The 26,353-nt window shown below is 33.1% G+C and overlaps 1 protein-coding gene across 2 annotated transcripts in view; it reads left to right on the top strand.

Moving 5' to 3' along the window:
• The window catches only part of LOC143239944 (basigin-like), a 77,269-nt gene that overhangs the window by 43,961 nt on the left and 6,955 nt on the right, over positions 1 to 26,353 (top strand). Inside the window, exons 7-11 of one of the 2 annotated variants that reach the window (XM_076481617.1) lie at positions 8,578 to 8,692; positions 16,257 to 16,408; positions 18,344 to 18,460; positions 20,622 to 20,795; positions 25,009 to 25,132. In XM_076481617.1, the coding sequence (XP_076337732.1) occupies positions 8,578 to 8,692; positions 16,257 to 16,408; positions 18,344 to 18,460; positions 20,622 to 20,795; positions 25,009 to 25,132 (682 nt within the window). The remainder of the gene's footprint in view (positions 1 to 8,577; positions 8,693 to 16,256; positions 16,409 to 18,343; positions 18,461 to 20,621; positions 20,796 to 25,008; positions 25,133 to 26,353) is intronic. The other variant, XM_076481618.1, reaches the window with a different exon arrangement.

The following is a 26,353-nucleotide window of genomic DNA, read 5'->3' on the forward strand; positions in this document are numbered from 1 at the left end:
TGAATTTAAGAGAGAGAGATTTCGAATTAAAAATGTTCTATTTGTAACAATGGAATTCTAGAGTAGCCTGTGATCACTGAAATCTCCAAGGATGACAAAAAAATGACAGCTGATAAAAAATATTAAGCTGTTGTTTGTACTGTGTGAAAGTGTTAGGACAAAGTCAAAAATTAGATTTCAGGTTCAGAGAACAATGGAAGACAAATCACAGGTGAAACATCAACTTTTATTAATCTTTATATTTGGTACAACAGAATTCAGTGGAAGTGCAGGAAACAGTTAATATTTTTTGTGTCCCTCTTTAGTTTTAATAACTGAGACAGTCTTTCAGGCATTGTTGCAAAGCATTCTTTGGGAGTTTACTGTAAATGTCTCTAATACGGTTCCATAAAGCTTATTTAGAATTAACTTTTGATATATTAAATACCAGTTGAGATCGGGGCTCTGTGGGGGTTGTTGTATCATTTTAATAAATTCAGCAGCTTTGTTCTTAGTTAAGCAATTTATGAACAGGTTGGATGAGCGTTGGTGTCATTGTCTTCTTGGTAGTAGAATCATTTACCAGTAATACGCAAACGACTGGACATACCAGGACGGATTAGTATCTGATGGAACTTACGCTGTTTCATTATTCCATCCATTTTGTCAATATTTTCTGTCACCTCAGCAGAGAAAGACCCCCAAAATATCACACTACCCCTATCCATGCTTCATGATAGATGCTATACATCTAAGTATTTTTCACTTCCTTCTGCCTGAACGTACAACCTACACTTTGAACCAAATATTTCAAACTTGAACTCAGTTATTCATAACCATATAGCAACAGTCAAGTTTTTGTATTTTTAGCAAATTTCAGTCTCTTAACAACATTTGGAGGTCGAAATAAAGGTGTTTTTTTTTAAATTGTTACACAACCAAATATTCCATTCTTGTTCAGTCTTTTTGATACTGTAGATCTGGACACTTCTGTCATTTGGTTCATGGTTATTTATCTCATGCTTGAGATCAGTGGTTGTCTTCCCTTTCTCTCAAAATCTGCATAAAGAAAAATACTTAAAATCAGTATCAATGAGCTTAGATGTTCTACTTTTTTTTATTTTCACATTTACCTGTCTCAGTCTCACCATCTGGGGTCTACCTGACAGTGTTTAGTGAGCATTTCAAGTCTGCAACAATTTGTCGAAGACTCCAACCAGCATCACGTAAAGCTTTCTGGGAACTCTCCGCTTTACTGACAATTCTCTACGCTTTAGGGCCATTGTATGATAATAAAACGTGATATATAGTGTTAAACACTGTTTTTTTATCAAGGTTATGTTTCATTTATGGAGTGCTACTAAATCATAATACCATGTACTAGCTTATTTCTATATTGTTAAGACTGCATGTGGTACCATGACAGTTATTTCAGACCCTAAATTTGATCAGTATGTTCATTTAAACAGAACCGTTATGACTTTCCGTTGGTACAAGTGTGTGGGAATTCGAAATAAGTTTTCACACCCTGTCTTATTCAGTTGTTAACAGAGATCAGTGAATCATTATTACAGTGTTGAAATTTACATACTTTAGTGGAGAGGAAGAACTGACTCTATTAAATGGAAATAATGACCAAATATTATCTTGTACTAACACTTGTAAAACACTGTAACCTCTCTAGGCAATAAGACACGGGAGAAAACAAAAGAGACGTACGCACAGCAACAGCTGCTTGGGTATGTAGGAGTGTGATGGTTCATGAGAATGTCACACCACTATTACCATGTCCTACAAGTATTGCCTCCTTCTGCACCATCAAATATTAACATAACTATAATAATTTTTAAAGAGTTTCTATTGTTAAAAATGTTAAGTGCATTTACGTTATCTAGATTCGAATAAAAATCTTGTAAGTTCCACTGAATAAAAGTGTCTGTAGACACGTATAACTTTCTGTGGGTTTATAAAGGGAGTTATTTAGTATTTTGTATGAGATTATCAGGGATATTTTTATCCTTATTGGGTGGGTTTATCAACTTCTATAAGATATATATATAGAAAACTGGTCACTACCACTACCACCCGTGTGAAGTGGTTCAAAAGAGACAAGGTCAAACTATATAACAGTTATTCACAAATTTCGATAGGACTAGAATGCTGAGGATTGTGTGGTGACAGATAAATGTGAGGTGAAATCAGTATTGTGTAATGTTGAAGTCAGTAAAGCTTACTCATAGGGTGGGTAAAACTCAGGTGGTGATATTTTACACTTTAACTGAAATAGTGAATTATAATTTGAAATATGTGAGACTATCTCATGTTTTCACCAATTGAAAAATTTCGATATATTGAATCTCATTTTCACCCTTCTATTTCTAATATTATGTTGAATATACGTAAGGTTTGGGTCTTCAAATGATTTTTATCCTTCTATTTCTAATATTATGTTGAATATACGTAAGGTTTGGGTCTTCAAATGATTTTTATCCTTCTATTTCTAATATTATGTTGAATATACGTAAGGTTTGGGTCTTCAAATGATTTTTATCCTTCTATTTATAATATTATGTTGAATATTCGTAAGGTTTGGGTCTTCAAATGATTTTTTATCCTTCTATTTATAATATTATGTTGAATATACGTAAGGTTTGGGTCTTCAAATGATTTTTATCCTTCTATTTATAATATTATGTTGAATATACGTAAGGTTTGGGTCTTCAAATGATTTTTATCCTTCTATTTATAATATTATGTTGAATATACGTAAGGTTTGGGTCTTCAAATGATTTTTATCCTTCTATTTATAATATTATGTTGAATATACGTAAGGTTTGGGTCTTCAAATGATTTTATCCTTCTATTTATAATATTATGTTGAATATACGTAAGGTTTGGGTCTTCAAATGATTTTTATCCTTCTATTTATAATATTATGTTGAATATACGTAAGGTTTGGGTCTTCAAATGATTTTTATCCTTCTATTTATAATATTATGTTGAATATTCGTAAGGTTTGGGTCTTCAAATGATTTTTATCCTTCTATTTATAATATTATGCTGAATATACGTAAGGTTTGGGTCTTCAAATGATTTTTATCCTTCTATTTATAATATTATGTTGAATATACGTAAGGTTTGGGTCTTCAAATGATTTTATCCTCCTATTTATAATATTATGCTGAATATACGTAAGGTTTGGGTCTTCAAATGATTTTATCCTTCTATTTATAATATTATGTTGAATATACGTAACGTTTGGGTCTTTAAATGATTTTTATCCTTCTATTTATAATATTATGCTGAATATACGTAAGGTTTTGGTCTTCAAATGATTTTTATCCTTCTATTTATAATATTATGTTGAATATACGTAAGGTTTGGGTCTTCAAATGATTTTTATCCTTCTATTTATAATATTATGTTGAATATACGTAAGGTTTGGGTTTTCAAATGATTTTTATCCTTCTATTTATAATATTATGTTGAATATACGTAAGGTTTGGGTCTTCAAATGATTTTTATCCTTCTATTTATAATATTATGCTGAATATACGTAAGGTTTGGGTTTTAAAAGCTATTATGAAGTGGATTAATAAGATATTCAATGTTGTGATAGTAGCGTAGGTAAGGTACCCACGACAATAGAATTTAGGCGTTTTTGGAATGCGTGTTCTAATAATGCAATTAATTCATATCAGTAGGAGAACTGGATTAATTAGAATTAAAAATAAACTCATTGAGTGGTTCATGTATTGGATTTTATCTGACAGAGGTCAACTTGATTTATATACCTTTTGTCACAACACGTAAAAAATATATTTGTTTTAGAGATATCCAAGAGATGAATTATTATTTATTTTTCTAGAAAAGAGTTATGTCTTTGCGAATCATCCCAGGGGTTTTAGAACCAAAGAGAAATTTACCATGTGTGTAAATATTTCAGTAAGTAAACTTACTGACTTAAGTTTTACTTAACTAACTTCAGAGAGCTCTATAAATAATTTTAAACAAAAAATTATTACATCTATAGCAAAGATATTTCAGACATGGTTTGTGTAATGAAAACATAAGTCACGGATGTCTGTACAGAAAAAAGTTTGAAATGCCAGAAGCCAGATTTACAATTTTTAGCGTTTTGAAAATCCTGTTCGTCGTTCAGTTACTTAATGTCCAGAAGAGAGGAAAATAATTTGGTGCCCTTTAACGATATTCACTATAGAATTCAACACGAGGAGTCCTTATCTATTCCACTTTAGGCACTTGCAGCTGTTATAATCTAACCAAACAACGCTATATAATCTTTAGTGAAACGCATAAAATATTCAGTCAGTAATAAAAATTAGCTAAATAAATATGAAAATATATTTGTTTTTAACGTTAAATAACACGACTTTACACATAATCAAACTAGTAATTAAATATTATCCAAATCATAGGTACACATAAGGTTCAGAGGATGCATAAATATCGGATTGTGATATAACCTGTTTTAATGTTAAAATATGGATCAATAGAAACAATAACGATAAATCTGTTTGAATTTCGCGCAAAGCTACTCGAGGGCTATCTGCGCTAGCCGTCCCTAATTTAGCAGTGTAAGACTAGAGGGAGGCCTTGCATGGCCTTGCGCGTATGGCGAGCGACTCGTAATCCGAGGGTCGCGCGTTCGCGCCCGCGTCGCGCCAAACATGCCAAACATGGGGGCGTTATAATGTGACGGTCAATCCCACTATTCGTTGGTAAAGAGTAGCCCAAGAGTTGGCGGTGGGTGGTGATGACTAGCTGCCTTCCATCTAGTCTTACACTGCAAAATTAGGGACGGCTAGCACAGATAGCCCTCGAGTAGCTTTGTGCGAAATTCCAAAACAAACAAACAAAAAGACTAGAGGGAAGGCAGCCAGTCATCACCACCCACCGCCAACTCTTGGGCTACTCTTTTATCAAAGAAAAGTGTGATTGACCGTCACGTTATAACGCCCCCATGCTTAAAGGGCGAGCATATTTGGTGCGACCGGGATTCGAACCCGCGATAACGATAAGTAGTAGTGCACATAACTAAGTAACTGCGTATTACAAGTTTAATTTAATGCGATTAGGTTAACCCAACATGCCCCAGAATGTAAAAAAAAACAAACAAAACAAAATCAGTCATTCATGGGCCAGAACTAAAGTTTTGCTTAAACTGGTACGTGGAACTTATAATCTGCAGTTGAAATAATAATAAACAGAAAACAGAAGTTAAAAATCAAACGGTTAGCGTAGAAGAGTCTGAAATTAAAATAATTAATAAGGATTAAAATTACATTTTAAAAGCTTTTGTAAAAGTAAAAATTTTAAAGAAGTGGTTGCAGGCTTTATATTGTATATTTGGTGGTTAATGTTGTTCTCTATAGAGTGTGAGGCACCTTAAAGTTTGTTTCTTATAAATTACTCTTTAGATAACTTGTGTCACATGTACCCTTAGAAATACGTATGTTTGTATGTGTGTAATACACTAATAACTTTGTTTTCCATTGTATAATGAAATACCCTATACGTATGCTTATAACAATATTAAATAAAACGATTGGTGCGTGGATGGATTTGACGTTTTATGGTGCATAGCAACTAGGCTATTTTGTCTGTTTTAAATTTCGCACAAAGCTACACGAGGGCTATCTGCGCTAGCCGTTCCTAATTTAGCAGTGTAAGACTAGAGGGAAGGCAGCTAGTCATCACCACCCACCGCCAACTCATGGGCTACTCTTTTTCTTATGGTACGTTAGATAACTAGGTTTTCACAGAGGGCGAAAGATCTCTACTACTTTACTGGTTGCAAACCAATATCCTTCCTTTAGATGCTAGTGTAAAGCAAAACTATAATTTCTGAACTGAATAGCGACTGGTCTACAACATCATATACCGTTGACTACTCCGTTCTTATTTCTACAGGCATGACTATAATCAATGATATTTCTAGTACCTAAAATCAAACTTATTCTATGTTTATCCCATATTTGTTGTAGAACTGGTAAAACGTTGACTGTAAAGTTTCATACATGAAAGTTAAAACATCTTCAAGTAACTAAACGTAGTGCTTTGGTCTGTTTTACGTATTTGCAGTATTTTCCATCAAGCCTAGCTGGGTAGAAACTTTAATTAGAAAATTACATAGAGTAAAAAAAACAAAGAATTACCAAGTGAATATTAACCCTAAAATTATTCAGTGAAAGGATACACATAATACATCATATTGAATAATTTTGTGTATTCTATTACAATACTCATTGTAAATAATTAAGCAAAATATTGGGTGAAATCGTAAGTTTCTTTGTCAGTTAGATACACAGTAAACCCTAGTAATGATAAGTTGGATTAGGTATAATATTGACTACATTTGGTAATTTTTATGTGACTCATACTATTATTAAAGATTGTATTTGCTGTCTCAAAACGTTATATTGTTTGAGACTCTTTAACCAAATAAAAATGTATTGACTCAAAAACAACGCAGTAAATAAACAGTTCAGAGAAAAATGTACTTAAATATTTAAAGAATTCATTCATTCAAATCATCTGTATTTCTTTACGTTTAATATTAAATTTATGGGCCCGGCATGGCCACGCGTGTTAAGGCGTGCGGCTCGTAGTCTGAGGGTCGCGGGTTCGCATCCCCGTCGCGCCAAACATGCTCGCCATTTCAGCCGTGGGAGTGTTATAATGTGACGGTCAATCCCACTATTCGTTGGTAAAAGAGTAGCCCCAGAGTTGGCGGTGGGTGGTGATGACTAGCTGCCTTCCCTCTAGTCTTACACTGCTAAATTAGGGACAGCTAGCACAGATAGCCCTCGAGTAGCTTTATGCGAAATTCAAAAACAAACAAACAATTAAATTTATAGTGGAGTATTTCACACTTCTATATGTATCTTTATGCACTTCGTTACTCGTCTCTTTAGTATTACACTGAATTTCAACAGATGACCTGTTAATTTATATATGGTTGTGTACATTAGCAACATATATTTTTAAATACAGACTTGGTTATAAGTGAACAAAATAGACATCGAGTAAACGGCAAGATACTTGTTAAAGCTGACAATATACTTAGTATCCGAAATGGATGTATTGCTGTGCCATCTAGGGTCTGAAAAACAATGCAATAGTAAACGGAGCGATTTTAAGAATACATTTCTACGTTGGTATCGTGAACCCTGATGCAACTTCGTCATCACAAAAAATTTGTTCAACATGTTTACTATCTCTTACATGGTTCCCCACCCCCCACGGGAAAACGAAAGCGGTACGTATACGGATTTACAGTACTCAAATCAGAGGTTCGACTACCTCTCGGTAGATACAGCAGATTGCCCGATATGACTTTGCTATGTAAAAAACACATACCCTATAATATGAAATAAATACATGCTAATGTTTTTAACGTCTCAACTGTTTTTCTTTCTGTTTCTAACTTACCACTACACCCTAGTTAGATTAATCAAGTGTTTCTCGTAACGTCTGAAAAAATACTACCTAGTAAAATATAACTCAATAGCTTGTAAAGTAAGGAACACATTTCTTTTTTCACTTTTTAATTTAAAATAAATTTATCTTAACTGATGACAGTTAGTTATTCATAGCCTAAACATACTGAGTAATATAAAATGTTTTTGATTTGAACGTTTCCGAATTACGTATATATTTCAATGGTGCAGTTCTCGTCAATACAATTGTCATAACATCTTTAATTAAAAAAAGTAAATATTTGGATACAGTTCAGCATTCGTTTGCCTTCAGCGATTTTGTCTTGCAGCTTACTATCCAAGCGTTAAGTTGTGTTTACCGTGCAGCTCGCAATTGGAGTCGAGTTGTGTATACCATGCACCGAATTATACATACAATGGAGTTCGCACATTTTTTAATATAAATCGTTTCCACTATTCACCTGCAGATAAACTAGTTTTTAGTACAGTAAAAGAACAAAAAAAACTTTGCTTTTTACCAGGAAATGAAACATATTTCATAATATGACCATAAAGTTTTAAATAGATCATGTTATTGTATATGACCATAAAATTTTAAATAGATCATGTTATTGTATATGACCATAAAGTTTTAAATAAATCATGTTATTGTATATGACCATAAAGTTTTAAATAGATCATGTTATTGTATATGACCATAAAGTTTTAAATAGATCATGTTATTGTATATGACCATAAAGTTTTAAATAGATCATGTTATTGTATATGACCATAAAGTTTTAAATAGATCATGTTATTGTATATGACCATGAAGTTTTAGATGTATTGTTTTTTGTTTTTTTTTATAATATGACTAAGGGGTTTTGAAATACATTGTGTTTACAGATTGGATTTGTGTAAGCGAATATGTTTATCTTTAGAAACGACTGAGAATGATATATTCTCTTCGTCTACTTGTACCAAGGTTCTGGACAATATTCGCTCTACTATAACATACGTAGTTATTTTATGTAAGACAAATATATTTGTAAGCAGTGTTTCATGGAATAAATTCAAGTAAACAGGTTTTAAGTTGAATAGTTTAGTAGTCTTTACGTTGACCAGGTTTGTAAATAAAACATTTCCCATCTTGTAGAAAACATGATACTGACTAATGAGGAACTGCCAGGACAAGGACTGATTCTAAAGGTTCCTAAACCTCTTGAGTTGATGTGCAATACAACTGATGATAATTCTTTAAACGTCACTTGGTGAGTGTTCGAATATTATTAGTGTAAGTTATGGCTTGGTAAGCTATGATTTAATCGAATTTATTTTTAGGTTTATTTCTCATTTTTTGAGTTTGGCTTAAAAATGTTTAAAATATCCGTTTGAATAAGTTTTACTGTATACAAGTGCTTTCACACAAAAACATGAAACAAAACACAAAAACGTTCTAAAATACGAGTAAATACATTTCTTCACTAATGTTTCGATTGCTTGAATAAAGTGGTAACTTTAACATAAAGTATGTTCTTATAGCAACTTAACATTATCAGTAGTACCAGATATTAAAAACAAAAACAGCATATTACTGTAATATTTCTCACTAAACCTCTGAGCCCATTTCTTCCGATACTCACTAATAACTACATGAACCATTATTTCTTACGAAACTGCTGACTCCGTTCCTTGATGTACGTGTTAATTACCACATGAACTATATCACAGGAACCAGATATAAACAATGGTGATATTTAACTATCGTACGGCGGTTTTCCGAAAAGTTCGTTGCCCATCGTAAATAAAAACTGGAATGTATGCTTGTTTTGATAATATTAAATTTAACCTTTTCGCGAGTAAATTGTTTGTTTGTTTGTTTTGAGTTTCGCACAAAGCTACTAGATGACTACCTGTGCTAGCCGTCCCTAATTTAGCAGTGTAAGACTAGAGGGAAGGCAGCTAGTCATCACCACCCACCGCCAACTCTGGGGCTACTCTTTTACCAACGAATAGTGGGATTGACCGTCACATTATAACGCCCCCACGGCTGAAAGGGCGAGCATGTTTGGCGCGACGGGATGCGAACCCGCGACCCTCAGATTACGAGTCGCACGCCTTAACACGCTTGGCCATGCCGAGCCCGCGAGTAAATAACATATATCGTATATCTTAACGAGTTTATTTAGTTCAGTGTGTATTTTTGAAGGAAATAAGTGAGAGGCGTTAAACGTTGAAGGAAATCGAATTTCCTTCCTTTATCAAATAGTTTGTCAAAGGAAAATGACCCCGCAAGAAATTCACTTGGAAATGGAAGCAAGACTAGGAAATATGTTTTGGTATATTCAACAGTGACAAAATGGTACGATGATTTAAGGCACTGTAGACATCAATGTAAACAGTAACTGTACACAAAGTTGATGAGTTGGTTACATATGATAGAAGAATTACCATTATGAATTAAAGAAGTTGGAATCTATAAAAGTATTGTAGCAAGCATTCAGAACGACAGTTTGAGCATAGGTAAGATTAGTGACAAATAGGTTCTAAATATGTTGTCACTTGAGTAGGAATGGTTTGAAGTTGGTGAAAGCCAACGCTTCTTCCAGTGGTTTTATAGAATTTTAACTGTGGATGAAACGTGAGTTCGTCGCTTTGACTTAGAGACAAAAATATTTGGTTATGTTATTTGTAGAGATAAAGCAGTTATAGAAGGTAAGTACACATTCTTGATCAACAATTTACGTCAGTAATTCAAGGAAAAAAACAGAAGAGTATAGCTCAAGAAGGGTGTGCTCTTTCATCAGAACGATGCCCCATCTCACGTGTCGCGTGTCGTTTTGAACTCTACTGGCTTCAAATTACTTAATTACCCCATACCCGATTTAGCTCCAAGTGGCTTTTTTCCCTCTTACCTAACTTCAAAATATTCCCGCAAGTTTGATTATTTTAAATGATGGTGATATTGTATGGTCATGGACTGAGAATCAAGATACAGAGATCTTTCAGAAGGACAAAAAGGCCTTAGAGCACCGCTGGAGGCATTTATAAATTATAGTTAATCCAGTGACTCATTTCTTAATAAGTTGAAGAAATTAACGCCAAAATAAAACATTCTAAAGTAGCAATTATTCTTGAATTATCCTCAGGAATTTAAAACTGTATAATGTTAAACAATATCTCATAAAATTTGATGCCAAACTTTTGTTTGCTTGTACAAATTTGGCCCGGCATGGCCAAGCGTGTTAAGGCGTGCGACTCGTAATCTGAGGGTCGAGGGTTCGCATCCCCGTCGCGCCAAAAATGCTCGCCCTTTCAGCCGTGGGGGCGTTATAATGTGATGGTCAATCCCACTATTCATTGGTAAAAGAGCAGCCCAAGAGTTGGCGGTGGGTAGTGATGACTAGCTGCCTTCACTCTAGTCTTACACTATTAAATTAGGGACGGCTAGCGCAGATAGCCCTCGAGTAGCTTTGTGCGAAATTCAACAAAACAACAAAAAAACAACATCTGTATATGGAAATGCTGAGGATCTTGGGAATTTCATCGAGATATCAGAGGATTGAGACAGCCGATCTGAGACCCCGACTTTAGTTTTTATTAATAATAAATCTAAAGTATCAAATGCAATAAACCTTGAAGTTAAAGGAAGAGATTGAATTACATTACCGAAATCAGCTATTTATTCGAAATATTCAAGTCTGACATATCAATGTTCAACCGAATAAGTTTGGAATAGTCTTCAGGTACTACCACTGCAATTTGACAGAAATTATTAACCGTCTGACTTCTGACAACTAGTGTTTTTAGCGACTTTTGAGGGATAAAGTATAATTCTTTTTTTACTAAAGTATTTATTCAAGTTACCACTTTCTATCAAAGTAGGAGCTTAGAAGACCGTTGTATATTAGGTTTATTCGATTTTGTAATTATTAACTAAATAATGTTTTCAGACAGATTACAGGGTAAAAGTTATTACTTTACATGTATAACAGTCTTTAACTGAACTACCATTTTCTAACCAAATAGTGTGATGCAACTGTTATAAATGTATAATTCTACATTTACAAAATTTGTCAAGCAAAGTATTACTTTCTTACCAAATAGTGTGGTTAACCCAGTTTTACAACATGGAAATTACTTTTGTTTATTTACAAAATATAACAACTTAATAACCATTTTAGTTAGAAATAGTGTTTTTTTATATATATAACTAGTATAAGGTAGACTATAAAATTTTATTTTATAAATGTTATTTTTTAAATGAGTACATTATTACGAAACATGACATTTAGTGGCTTTAAAGTAATAAATACTATTCTAATTTTAAGATTCATTAACGGATGATCACGTTCGGACCGGACAGAGTTTAGAAGCTACTGAGGTAGATAGCATTCTACTTTTAGAAATTTTATCAAAATTTTGATCAATTTGCGATTGAGAAGTGGTAACAACTGTTAAGATAAATAAGAGGGAATTCCCAATAGTCGCGGCACTTGAAATTCTATCAGGCAGTATTAGACTAAATTAATCTATGAGATATTTTTCTGTGCCAACAATACTAAGCGTGGAATGCACGTATACCGATTCATTTTTATTAACCATCAGGAACTCCACCACCTTACCCTCAAATTGAAAATATTTTAGGCAGAATTAGAGTAAATTAAACTGTTAGTCTTTAGACATGATTAAATACATCAGCCAAAAGTATTTAGCCTCAAATTTAATCTCACATTGGTCAAAAAATGGAGGAGCTAAGAGTGTAAAATTTTAAACTGAAAACGACAACGACAAATAGAAAAAATCGGAACCTATCTATAAGCCTATCATCTGAAGGTAAAAAAAAAATGCTACTTCACTTTTATAAAAGTTATTAACAGGTTTACTTGTTTCTTAGTGAAAAGACTACTTGTATTCTGCTCTAAAAAATCAATCGATTTAACATTTTGTGAACCTGACGATGACTAAAGAAGGTGGAAACGTTGTTCGCTCCTCTACATAAATATTTTTTCAACCCAAACGAGCCGTGTTTACATATATATTTTTTCTCTACAAGTGGGTTTTCTCGTCATTACTGATTAACATTTTTTTTGTCCATGTATTGAGTTTATACAAGTGTTTTACAGAAAAAGGTACCATTCTAATTTTTTTGCTATTTAGATACATTTTATTAGGTCACTTTAGTAACCATTTTTTCACCAAAAAAGTTTGTTTACCAGAAAATACATATCTGTTTGTAGTTTTACTGAAATTATTAACCTGCTATTGTTTGAGGTAAAAAGTTATATTCTCGTGTTTCAAAAATATGCGAAGACACCATGTACTACCATAATTTAAAATGTAGAACATTACTTTGTATACTTAAATACCGTTTTATTTTTGTAAACTGATGTATGGTGCGTCTAACATGAATGTGTGTATGTACTGTGTTTTTCGTTTATATATATATATATGTATATTATAACAATAATTTTTAAAAGTCAAAAACAAAACACATTAAAATAAAAAATTAAACAAAATACGCTGAATATTTAAAAACATTCTAGGGTACAACGTGTGATTATAAAATGATCCTATTTTTTGGAAGTGACTGCGGAATTAGGACCCACATTGCAGTGGGGATACACCATCTATCAGTATTAACTTCCAGTTCGTTTATCTCTCATAAGAAATAGACACAATTAGACTAGAAATTAGGAGTGCAAGATGGGGGTGCTCAAGCCCACAAGTCCCACATCGATATCACCCTTTACTGCCAACAGACAGTTGTAGAAAGGTGACTGCTCTCCCAAGTTAAAATAAGAATGAGAAAAAATAAATATAAAAGGATACAAATACCAAATAAAAAAATAAGGTACTGTCATTTGGGGGTAAGATGAAAGTTACCGCTTGAAGTTTACATTCCTGGCCCCAGTATGGTAGAGGCACTAATTAACACGACATTGAACCATACTAATATACCAAGTTTACTGTGACTGTCGTGTTTTTCATCTACGTAAAGTAGTGCCATGATCTTAAGTTATCTTATTTTTAACTAAGAATAATTATTAGTAATTTGTAGTAAAAATTCTCTGAGTTTTAGTTATATGTATTTATTTAGTACATTTTTTATTCATTAAAAAATAGTTTAATAATTTTATATACAGAAATATATCCCTTGAAAGTGTATTTACACCTTGAACAGTTGGCAGATGGAAACGAGATCGAACAAGATGACTGTATTAATTCTGAGTTCGTCAATAAAAAAATTGAGAAATTTAAAGATTGAGAAAGTTAAAGATTGGATATGTGAACCACTTACTGCTATATCCGTCAATCCTTGAATAGTGGTCAGGCACCAGAGGATCGGAATTTCAAGGGAGATCATAAAAATGGCCACAGTAATTATAGACCCATTAGTCTTACATCAGTTGTAGGAAACGTTTTGGAAAGTTCTGATAAAAGATGCTTTACAAATTCCTTTAACAAAGTTTAGAATTTTATTGGACAGTGAACATGGTTTCATTAAGGGAAAATCTTGAATTACAAATATCTTGACATTCTTCGAAAGGTTACTGCTTATGTAGATGACGGTTAAGGTGTATACTTGATACATCTGGATTTTCAGAAAGCATTTGCTAAGGTGCTACATAAAAGGCTTGTAAAATTATATTTGTAGGTGTGAAGGATAAGTTAGTAAGTTGGATAGAAGAGCGGTTGGATGGAAGAAGGAAGAGGGCTGTTATAATGGAGTTCAGTCAAACTGGACTTATGTTACAAGTGGTGTACCTCAGGGCTCAGCCTTAGGAACTTTGTTTTTTGATGTACATTAATGACATAGACGAAAGAATGGTCAATAAATTATGTAGATTTGTAGATGATATTGAGGTCTTAGTTGTTACTGGCTGTAAAGAGGATGCTGCTGATTTACCAAAGGAATTAGATCATTTAGTGAGTTGGACAGTTAAATGACAAATGGGTTTTAATTGTAATAAATGCAAGATAATGCATGTGGGCTATCATAACTTGAATTATAAGTATAAACTGGATGGGAATAATCTTAACATTGTTTTGAAATAAAAGGATTTTAGGGTAATAATTGATATAGTCACTAAACCTATCCAAACAGTGTACCGTTGCTATTGGTAGGACAAAAATGATTTTAAGTTGTATACAAAGAAATATCAATACAAGTCTAAAGAGGTTATAATTTAATTTTATAGGTCACTGGTTAGACCAACTTTGAAATATTGTGTTCAGTATTGAGCTCCTTCCCTTAAGAAAGACATTGAATTGTTGGAAAGCGCTCAGAGGAGGGTTACTAGAATTCAGAGTTAGGAAGGATCTGATTGAAGTGTTTAAGAGTTAGAGAGGATCTGATTGAAGTGTTTAAGTGTTAGAGATGATCTGATTGAGATGTTTAAGTGTTAGAGAGGTTCTGAATGAGATGTTTAAGAGTTAGAGAGGATCTGATTGTTTAAGATTGTAAAAGGAATTGATAGTCTTTACACATCATTTGTTTGAACTTAATAACAAGAATATTAACACAAATATAAATAACAGTGATGTTCAGCTAAGACAATTTTATGTTTCTAACAGGGTGGTTGGCTTTTGGAAGGATTGCCTTCAGATGTAGGGCAAGCAGCAAATTTAAGTTAGTTCAAGAGAAAGCTTGATAAATGTATAATAGTAACGGCTGGCTTTAAGATTGGATGATTGTGTGTATATGTATACATCAAGTCTTTTCTTCAGTTTTAATTGTTTAGTCATATTCCCATAATCTCTCAGTATTGTTGAAATTGAGATTAAATATCTATATATCCAAAATATATGTTACACAAATACACAGGCTTTCATAGGGTGTCTTAGCTTTTTCACATGACTGTATGTATTTACCGTTAATGTGTGTATATATATATATTTATCTTGATGATGTTTATGTGTTTATAGAATTTATAAATAAATAGGTTGGCACTAACAGAATAAACACAACAACACTGTCAATCAACCTATATTTAAATACTGTAGGTCTCTTCAACAGGTTGTTAAATTCAGGCCTAAGGAGCAGCAACGCTGATTATAGTTCTGTTATCTACGACAAACTTAAAACAACCAATTACCTTTAGCAAAACAATGATAAGAACAATAATATAAGTTAACACACTTGTTTTAATTTATATTACTTCACAGAACATAAAGACTAAGAATGAAGAAAACTGCATTCTTTTTAAGGAGTGTGTATAGTCAGTATTGTTTAATAATATAAAACAATAGAATAACAAAGACTTTATACAAAAAAACCTTCTAGAAATACGTTATAAATGACTGATCAGATTTTATGACTTAAAGTAATGAAATACGTCCAGACAAACACTAAATAATACTTTTGGCCCGGCATGGCCAGGTGGGTTAAGGCGTTCGACTCGTAATCTGAGGGTCGCGGGTTCGAATCCCAGTTGCACCAGACATGCTCGCCCTTTCAGCCGTGGGGGCGTTATAATGTGACGGTCAATTCCACTATTCGTTGGTAAAAAAGGCTAGCGCAGATAGCTCTCGAGTAGCTTTGCACGAAATTCAAAACAAACAATAATACTTTTACACAATAAGAATATATATTTGCAATATATTTCTAATACTTGTGGATTTCAAATTCAGTGACAGACCAATACTGCAAACTCGAAATACTTAACTAATTCTTGTTCCAAACCACAACCAGTTTCCAAGGTTATATCGCTAAGTGTCATTACATTGACGCTATATATGCATTCACAATCTACACATTAAAAAGAAAAACAAATCCCTGGGGATTTTATGACAGATAAAGCTATGTACGATATTCATCTCATTTACCCGCAGGCTGAAAAATGGAAATCCTGTTATAATTTCGGATAACTTGCACATTTTCTCTGAAAACAATTCCCTGGTTATCCACCACACTGAAGATGACGACGTGGGAGAATATACTTGCGTTGTTGATGAGAACGTGAATACTACTATTGAAGTGAAAGGTAAGCAATGGCTTAAATCTGCTCATTTTAGTACATATGTCTTCATGTTTCGTGGTGGTTGACCACCTGTTTTTTAAAGCGAACCTGAATATACGTTGTGTAAAATGGACATTCAAGTTTGTACCTGTTCATGTTTCGTGGTGGTTGACCACCTGTTTTTAAAGCAAACCTGAATATACGTTGTGTAAAATGAACATTCGAGTCTGTATCTGTTCATGTTTCGTGGTGGTTGACCACCTGTTTTTAAAGCGAACCTGAATATACGTTGTGTAAAATGGACGTTCAAGTCTGTACCTGTTCATATTTCGTGGTGGTTGACCACCTGTTTTTAAAGCGAAACTGAATATACGTTGTGTAAAATGGACATTCAAGTCTGTACCTGCTCACGTTTCGTGGTGGTTGACCATCTGTTCGTGAAGCAAACTTGTTTGTTCGTTGTGTGAGAGAAGTCACTAGTAGTATACATCTGTTCGTGTTTCATAGTGGATGATCATATCTTTTTAAAGTGTACCAGAATATCTGTTGATATTTAATGATGGCTGACCATATGTTGCTAAAATAAACCTGAACATATTATTGTATATCTCTTCATGTTTTGGTCCTGACTGGCCACGTGTTGTTAAAACAAACCAGTGTATGTACCGTGTAAAAACGATATTCTAGTCTATACCTGTTCATGTTTCGCGGTTCTTAACCACATGTGGATAAAAAAATCCTGAATGTCGGTTGTTGACCACGTGCTGACGATGTAAATATGAATATACCAATTCTGCAATGAAAGATTGTGATATTTCTTTATTTTCTTATTGTACATAATAACACTATGTAACAAAATTTTACTTTTTCTTGTTCCTGGGCAGAAAGTGTTATTTTCTAATTGCTTATGCCAAAAGTAAATGAAAAAGACATATTTTTCTCTTTAAACTTTGCTTTTGGGCCCTGGGAACCTATAACGAAAACATTATGGGTGACTATATTTGAGGACTGATACGTGAAAGTGATTTATATTACAGTCGCAAATCTCGAAAAACTACTCACTTCCAAACATTTTTGTATACCTTTAGTATAAATACATGTAAATCTTGATTCATATGCTGTTTTATTCAAACCTTATGTAGATGGATATGTGCAAATTTTTACATAGAGAATCGGTTAATTTATAAATTTCATTATCCAGGTCACAAAAGCAACGTTTGAAGGGAATAATGGCCATTTTCTGTACTTTTACAACATAAGCAGTTTAGAAATAACACATATTATCCAAAAACAAAATTTGTGTGACATAGTGTAATACTTGATTATTTGTTGACAATGTAAATATAAATACTGTAATATATATATTACATTTTTGTAGATCTTTACAACATGTAAATGATTGTTGTTTTACTGAATATATGTGATATTAGTGTTGCGTAAATTTCGAAAAGAATCCATCATTTTTGTTCCACTATGGTTGGTAGACCTTTTGCAGGTGTAATGTGCTCAAACAAGCGATTTTTAAAGCTCTTTGCATATAGCAATAAAGACTGACCATTCTTGTAATAGAAATTTATTCTGGCTGTTTTTTAAAAAAACATGCTACTTTTTAAAGTTTACTAAAACCTTTAATCACTGTGCATTTAACTATCAGTTCAATTCTTCAATATTGTGACAAGGCAGGCGTGTAATTAAATACCATTCAATTAACGTTTCTTGGAAGTTTGTTGTCAGGATTACGTATCAAGTCATTGTTTTTTTAAATTAAAGAGCACGTATAGGTCGTTGACTCTTTATATTCTTGTAGTTTTTAATACGAATTTATACTCATAATGTAAAAAACAAGATAAGGTTTAAACTACAAACGAATCTCTTCTCATTTATATTTTTAAAAGCTGCTGTTTCTTATGAAATCTGGACACTTCAGTGTTTTAAACTGTAATGTGAAATTTCTCTCAGCTCGCACAGAGTTCACTGAAGAATTCCTTAAGTCTCATATCCTTGTTGAAGGAGACAAACTTGTGCTTCACTGTAAAGTAAAAGGCACACCTCCCCCTGTAATCACTTGGTACAAAGGTGAGGACATTTAACACCTAAGTTTTACTAATATATATATATATATATATATAATAGTTTGTTATAACCAAATATAAATAAAAATAAAAACACTGCACTAATTTAAAGGATCCCAGGGTACAAGCTATAATATGGGGTATAAAATGTACCCTAGGGTTATGGAGGTGACTGAGGAAGTAGGACCCACATTACAGTGGGGATACACCGTCTATCAGTTTTAACTTCCATTCGCCAGTCTCATATAAAGAAATAACATAAAGTAATGGAATACCAATCGAAAGTAAAATTAAAAATATAGAAATTAAGAGACCGAGATGTGGGTGCTAAGACCCATAACGCCCCACATTCATATCATCCTTCACTGCATGCAGACAAGTGGGGACGGTGACTGTTCTCTAAATTAAAGAAGACAAAATTTAATTGAAAAATATAATAAGGAAAAATAACGTACTACCATTGCAGGTAAGTAAATTAAATAAACTTATCTCTTGAAGATAGCACTCCAGCCGCCATTATGGTAGATAGGCACTAATTGGTAGCCAAATTATTATTTGTTTCGGTTTGTTTTGGGCTATAACAAACTAATGTAAATAGTTAGACGTTTGGATTTGCTATTTTTAACACAGTCCTTTCTTTTGATTTTGTTTTAACTTAATTTTCTTAACTCTATCAGTATTAATTTTCTCTAAAAATATATATACGTATACAAATGTTGGCTTCTAATAGGTGATTTGTTAAAGAATGAAAAATTGAATGTGAATGTCAAGTTATTGGAAGAAGATTAAATGGTAATAATAATAGTTGTATTTCCAAATGACAAAATTAATCAATAATTTTGATCTGGTACATCTCCATAGGATTTTCTTGTTATTGTAACTGCCCTGTATGTTTCAATAAAGCATTTCAATATATTATTAAATGGACTTATTACGTTAAATTTAAACTATCTTGAATATTTCAAATTAGTAGGTCAGATGAAAAAACAAAGTCGATATAAGTTACAGTGGAACGCCATGTATAAGGACTACATTCTGACAATAATAGTATGATGTCACCAAAAATGGATTAATTATGGGAAGGATACTTAAAAAACCTTTTCTGAGTCAGATTTAGATCCAACTGGATTAAATGTTTACTTAATATTGAAACAAATCACTTTGTTTATTGTTCTAAAAATAACGTTATAATAAGGTGAAAAATTACTGGTTTTATAACTTCCTACTAAAGCCAGTGTTTCAGGGGTAAGTATAAGGACACATACCGATAGAAATGTTTCGATAGCTGTGGTAAGCACAGTGCAGACAGCTAATTGGGAAGTTTCGCGCTTAAATGCAAACAAACTGTCTACTACACACCTATTCCACCTATCAATAATTGTCAATAATCTCGTGGTTCTGTTAAGGTTTATATTTTACACACAAAACAATCAATTGGTATTTTAAAATTTTAAAATTATTTGGAGAAAGGGTATGTATGAATATATTTAAAAGTTGTAAGCATTTCTTAAAATATTTTAAATATTGTTTGTATTGGAGTTCTAAGTGTAAAACTTAGTAAACTCGAATACCAAAAAATAAGTTAAGAAATGAATGTGTTTTTTTAGTCTGATCTACTTAAAGGTATTAGCTCGGCGATACGATACAGCTAGAATATTTGTAGCTTTGTGTTTAAACAAACAAACACCAAAACTTGAATTGAATATATCAAGGTGTACTTGTAATTGTAAACTTATATTTCGTGTCATAGAAAGTCATAAGCTTTCATTTTCAAGCTTTTTCTTAGTGGTGAAGCAAATAATAGTTTGATTTCATTTCGAACTCTAACCAGAGCCAAACTCTTATAATAAAAACATGAGTTCTATGGAATTATAAATGAAGTATTTTAATATAAGTATGCATTTTGCTCTAAGCTAACAAAGTGTTCTTTGTAATTTGTGTACCGTAGAACTTTCAGCAGAGAAATGAAAAGATCATCATACAATAAAGTCTACGTGTCTTAAATAGTAACAAAAATTGTGAGCGTATTTTGCGGTAAAATAATGTTTTAAAATCTTCTCATGCAGATATAGAAAACTATATCAACCAACTTGTAATAATGTTAAATGGTTGTTAACAATCTATATATTTTTTTCGTATGTTCGTTATGGTACGCTCTGTTCCAGACGATGTTCTAATCAATGGCTCAGCTGGTCACATCATGTTCGAGTCCAGTGACATTCACTTTAATGATATACTGACTATACAAGAAGTTGAATTTGATGACCGAGCGTATTATTCTTGTGAAGCTTCTAATGAAGTGAACAAAGTCAAGAGCACCATTTATGTTCGGATCAAAGGTACTCATTTCAAAATTTGTTACTTTATATATTACAGCTCTTTTTCATATTTGGATGCATTTATGCTTTACGGAACTTATGGGTTTGCTAGTGCAGTATTGTCACTTGTCTTGTAAATTTTGATACAAATCTATAAGGGCAGTTAACTGTACTTAGATGACAAAAATCTTCAATCAGATAAAGGTGCTTCATATCACTTGCTGTATACTTTCCACTAATCCTTTATAATTAATAACTTTTCAACTATACATAATTCTGGTAATGATTCAGTCTCGATAATAGCTAGTGGTACTGTGTTAAGGTTGTTTGTTTCCAACCAGAAGGCTTCGGGCTTTCCATAACTTCTACTAATGTATAATAGATATAATAACCTATATGCCCATTTTCCCGACTCTGACATTGCCAGGTGGTTAAGGCACTCAACTCGTAATCTGAGGGCCGTGGGTTTGAATCCCCGTCATGCCAAACGTGCTGGCCTTTTCAGCCGTGGGAGCGTTATAATGTGACGGTCAATCTAACTATTCTTAAATAAAAAAGTAGCCTAAGATTTGGCGGTGGGTGGTGATGACTAGCTACCTTCCCTGTAGTCTTGCAGTGCTAAATTAGGGACGGCTGGCGCAGATAGCCCTCGTGTAGTTTTGCGCGTAATTCAAAAACAGACAAACAATCCCCTGTTGGGCTGAACGGTCAGGTCAGAAAACAGTAAACGAGAACTGCTAACCAGTCGTGAGCACTTGTCGACTAATATGTGGTACTTCTACCAAACAGCTCGATTGATTTCTACAATGCTATCTTGCATCTCGAAAACTTACGATACCCAAGCTGTTACACTAATCATTAGGTGAAATTTGACCGTTTTGTTGAATTAAATTAATGCATTTTGGGTTACTGAGTTCATATTTTGTACTTGTTGGAAGATATATAACATATGTTCATAATAGTAGGTATGTGTTAAATAAATATAAATTGTCACTTGTTTGTCAAATAGATTTTAGGTACATTTTTGATAGTTAATCACGTAGTTTGATAACAGTTAAATTATATATACAATAAAGATGAAATATGTATTGATTTAAGCCAATACTCACTTTTATTTTAAAGCATATAAACTATTATTTTATTATTGATTAAGATTTTAAGGCACGCAAATTGTTACATCTTTGTTCAATTTCACTTTACCTTCTGTTGACTAGAGGTAGGATGTTTTCTTAACACTTTACTTGCTCATTTAGTAATAATGAGCTGTTATTAATTTTGAGAGGGATTATAGCCATATGATTAATAAATGTAATTTGCTCTATACTTGTATCAAAAATTTAATAGAGCTAAATTGTTTTATTCATAATACTTTAAAAAAGGTTTTTGTTCGCTTATTTAAGTTACACGTTTATCATATCTTTATGTTTGATAAAATTAGGATGCTATTTATGTGTTCAAGGCTCTCTGTGTGTATATTCAATACATATATATATTGCTGTAGTTTTCTTTACAAGCGATTATGTTTTTAACACACACAAATAACTTTTTCTTTTTCTTTTATAACACTTTAGTTATACTTTTAAGATAAATAAATTGTTTTTCTTGTAACAACGACTTTTTATAATAAACTTATTACGAAATATAAATATTTATTCGTTCAATAAGTTTTTAGCTATGTATATAGTAAATATTAACTGTTATTTTTGTGAAATACACAAGTTTGATAACATTACCTAAACATTCAAAACAGACATGGTTATTTCATCACCGTTTCAATTTTTTATCATATTTTTATCATTTTGATTAAGAAATTCATGACTTCTAAGGGTAAGCTAACTAAAACTAGTTATTCGATTTGTTAAGCTTTGCTCTTCCTAGTTTGATGGTTAAGATATTCCAATCACGAGTAATGGGAATGCAATTTATCGTCGGATATGTTTGCACTTTTAGCTATGTGTGCATTATAATGTGATTGTCACTCCCAGCATTCAATGATAAAAGTAGCCCGAGAATTGACGGCGGATGGTGTTGATTAGCTGCTTTCCCTCTAGTCTACTAGGGTAGCCTTGTGTAAAATTGAAGAAACAAAAATCGTTGGGTTTTAATATTACATTCTAACCTGTACTTGCCAACCTAAGTAAAGCTGATTTAAGAGCGGTATATCTTAAATATATATTTTGCAAACGTTTCATAGTGAATACTTACAGATCTTGTTTATATTGTAGAAAAACGTGAGAACCGAGAACGCAAAATATATTATTTATATTTTCTACATCAGTTCCGAATATATAATTTTGATGAACCCAGATTTTATAAATTACTGGATAAATCAATCAATCATATTATATTTGAACAACTTGTGTATGCTAATACGTGGCTTGTGTATCCACAGATTCGAGTCGAGACACAAAGGACTCCATATTTAACATTTTATTTTTAATACACGGCAAATTCACAACTATCCAACAGTCAAATGCTACCACGTATTAATTTATGTCTGGAATACGTTTTAATAGTTTTGAATAGGAATAGCAATATAGCGAGGTTTTTAAATACTAAATGTAACCTTGAATATTATTCGTAAAAGTAAAAGAACTCGTACTTGTTTATGACAACACAACCATCTTTTATTTCTCGATTTAAGTAGTCTTATCCGCAAAGTGAAGATTATGATTACGAAAGAGAACCCTTTGAACCAAACCGCTATGATAAAGAAGCAGGACAGATGAGCTAGCGCCATTAAAAAGATAGTAAACAAAGGCTTGAAGTTGACGAAGGGTGACTCACAAACTAAAAGTTCATACACTGCCAACTATATCTCGAAACCAATACATAACTGTTTTCAATAGATAGCGGACTAACGGAATTGAATCACATCAACCACATTCAACTATATACCTGTCAGGTCCTTTAACCTATTGACTGCCAAGTATTTCAGCTGCTACAATTCAACTCTAATGCTTCTTCATTTTGTAACTTTCTTCGTGACGCCATATTGGATCGAAAGTGAAACAATTCGTAAGTAGGTAAAATGCGTGTATGGTGCTGACCTCTAGCGGTGAAGTTAGGCATTATTGTGAACGAATTAACACGTCCGTGGCACTGTGTTACTGATCGGCTTGGACTAGATATCTTGTCTACGGCACTAAACAGGTTAATGTAACTCCAAAAAGTCATTTTGTGTTTAGACTGCTCAAAGGTGGTCATGGAAACAAAAGTACACGCACAATGCATGGTCTGTTGAAAGTTTTTCAAGATATATATCTAAAAAATGGCTATGTTGGCCTTCGCAAAATATTATTACAAGGTAACCTAATCATAAGAATTAGCAATCGACGATGGATGATAAACTCCCAAGTGTAGAACAGTACCTTAAACATCACTAATTCAAACCTCATTAATATAGCTTATTTCTGGATTATACAATTTATTAACTATAAAACATTATGGAAGATTTTTTAAGTGATTGATCTTTTGAGGATAAAAACACTACATATCAGAATTTCTTGTTCATAAAACTTGTGTATTTCTGGTCTGGATAAAAACACTACACATCAGAATTTCTTGTTCATAAAACTTGTGTATTTCTGGTCTGGATAAAAACACTACACATCAGAATTTCTTGTTCATAAAACTTGTGTATTTATGGTCTGGATAAAAACACTACACATCAGAATTTCTTGTTCATAAAACTTGTGTATTTATGGTCTGGATAAAAACACTACACATCAGAATTTCTTGTTCATAAAACTTTTGTATTTCTGGTCTGGATAAAAACACTACACATCAGAATTTCTTGTTCATAAAACTTGTGTATTTATGGTCTGGATAAAAACACTACACATCAGAATTTCTTGTTCATAAAACTTGTGTATTTATGGTCTGGATAAAAACACTACACATCAGAATTTTTTGTTCATAAAACTTGTGTATTTCTGGTCTGTTCTCTGGTGACAAATTATTTTTCAATGGCTAAGAAAATAAGTTTTTTTCTAGGATTTTTGGCCATTTGTTTTCTTTCTGTATATTTTATTCAAAATAAAAAAATGTAAAGGTAAGTTTTAGAACTTATATCAGTTTACAAAAATTTCTAATGTCCAATATTAATTATTTTACAGTTCTTCAAACTCTTTGATTTTCTCTTTTAAAAAACGATTTTCGTGTTTGTATAATTACTTCCATTTGGTTCAACAATGCAGTTGGTTACTTGTAACTTTATTTGTTTTACTTGCAGACAAACTGGCAGCATTGTGGCCTTTCCTAGGGATCTGTCTTGAAGTGTCCATTCTGTGTGGTATAATCTTTTTTTATGAAAAGAAAAGAGTGAAGCCTGATGCTTCTGCTGGATTCAAATCTAGGTAAGTATAAAAGAAACAATTTAAACCAAATACACAAGCCAACGATTTGGATAGAAACACGCAGGGTACGAGGTACAGAGCTAGACCAACTCCGGAGTTATACAAAGAAACATGTAGGGTACTAGCTACAGAGCTAAACCAACTCCGGAGTTATAGATAGAAACATGCAGGGTACGAGCTACAGAGCTAGATCAACTCCGGAGTTATAGATAGAAACATGCAGGGTACGAGCTACAGAGCTAGATCAACTCCGGAGTTATAGATAGAAACATGCAGGGTACGAGCTACAGAGCTAAATCAACTCCGAAGTTATAGATAGAAATACACAGGGTACGAGCTACAGAGTTAGACTAACTCCGGAGTTATACAAAGAAACATGTAGGGTACTAGCTACAGAGCTGGATCAACTCCGGAGTTATAGATAGAAACACGCAGGGTACGAGCTACAGAGCTGGACCGACTCCGGAGATATGGATAGAAACATGCAGGGTACAAGCTACAGAGATAAACCAACTCCGGAGATATGGATAGAAACGTGCAGGGTACAAGCTACAGAGCTAGACCGACTCTGGAGTAATAAATAGAAACTCTTAGGATACGAGATACAGAGCTAGACTAATTCCGGAGTTATAGATAGTAACAAGTTGGATCAAAACTAAAAAGTTGGACCCAGTTCAAAGCTATAGATAGAAACAGGCAGGGTATGAGCTAAAGAGCTGGGGTACTAGGAGAGTCCAGTAGAAGTTATACTTCTTGCTTAGTGTCCACACAGCGGTGAACATTGATCGCATTTTGAAGTTAAGAATTTTTTTTGATATTATGCAGTGTAAAACTGCTTTGTATATGGAGCTAGCTGAGATAGACAAATAGAGAAATTGCTTGTGATTTGTTTTGAAATTCGAGCAAAGCTAAACAAGGGCTAGCTGTCCCTAATTTAGTAGTGAAAAACCACCGCCGACTCTTATTTAAATAAAATTTACAACATATTTACCACAAATGTTACACGTGTGGGTCATTTACAAAATCTGTTATTGCCATAGCAACTACGGCCTGGCATGGCCTAGCGCGTTAAGGCGTGCGCTTCGTAATCTGAGGGTCGCGGGTTCGCGCCCGAGTCGCGCCAAACATGCTCGCCCTCCCAGCCGTGGGGGCGTTATAATGTGACGGTCAATCCCACTATTCGTTGGTAAAAGAGTAGCCCAAGAGTTGGCGGTGGGTGGT

Source organism: Tachypleus tridentatus, chromosome 13 (assembly GCF_004210375.1).
Source record: "Tachypleus tridentatus isolate NWPU-2018 chromosome 13, ASM421037v1, whole genome shotgun sequence".
Lineage (NCBI taxonomy): Eukaryota > Metazoa > Arthropoda > Merostomata > Xiphosura > Limulidae > Tachypleus > Tachypleus tridentatus.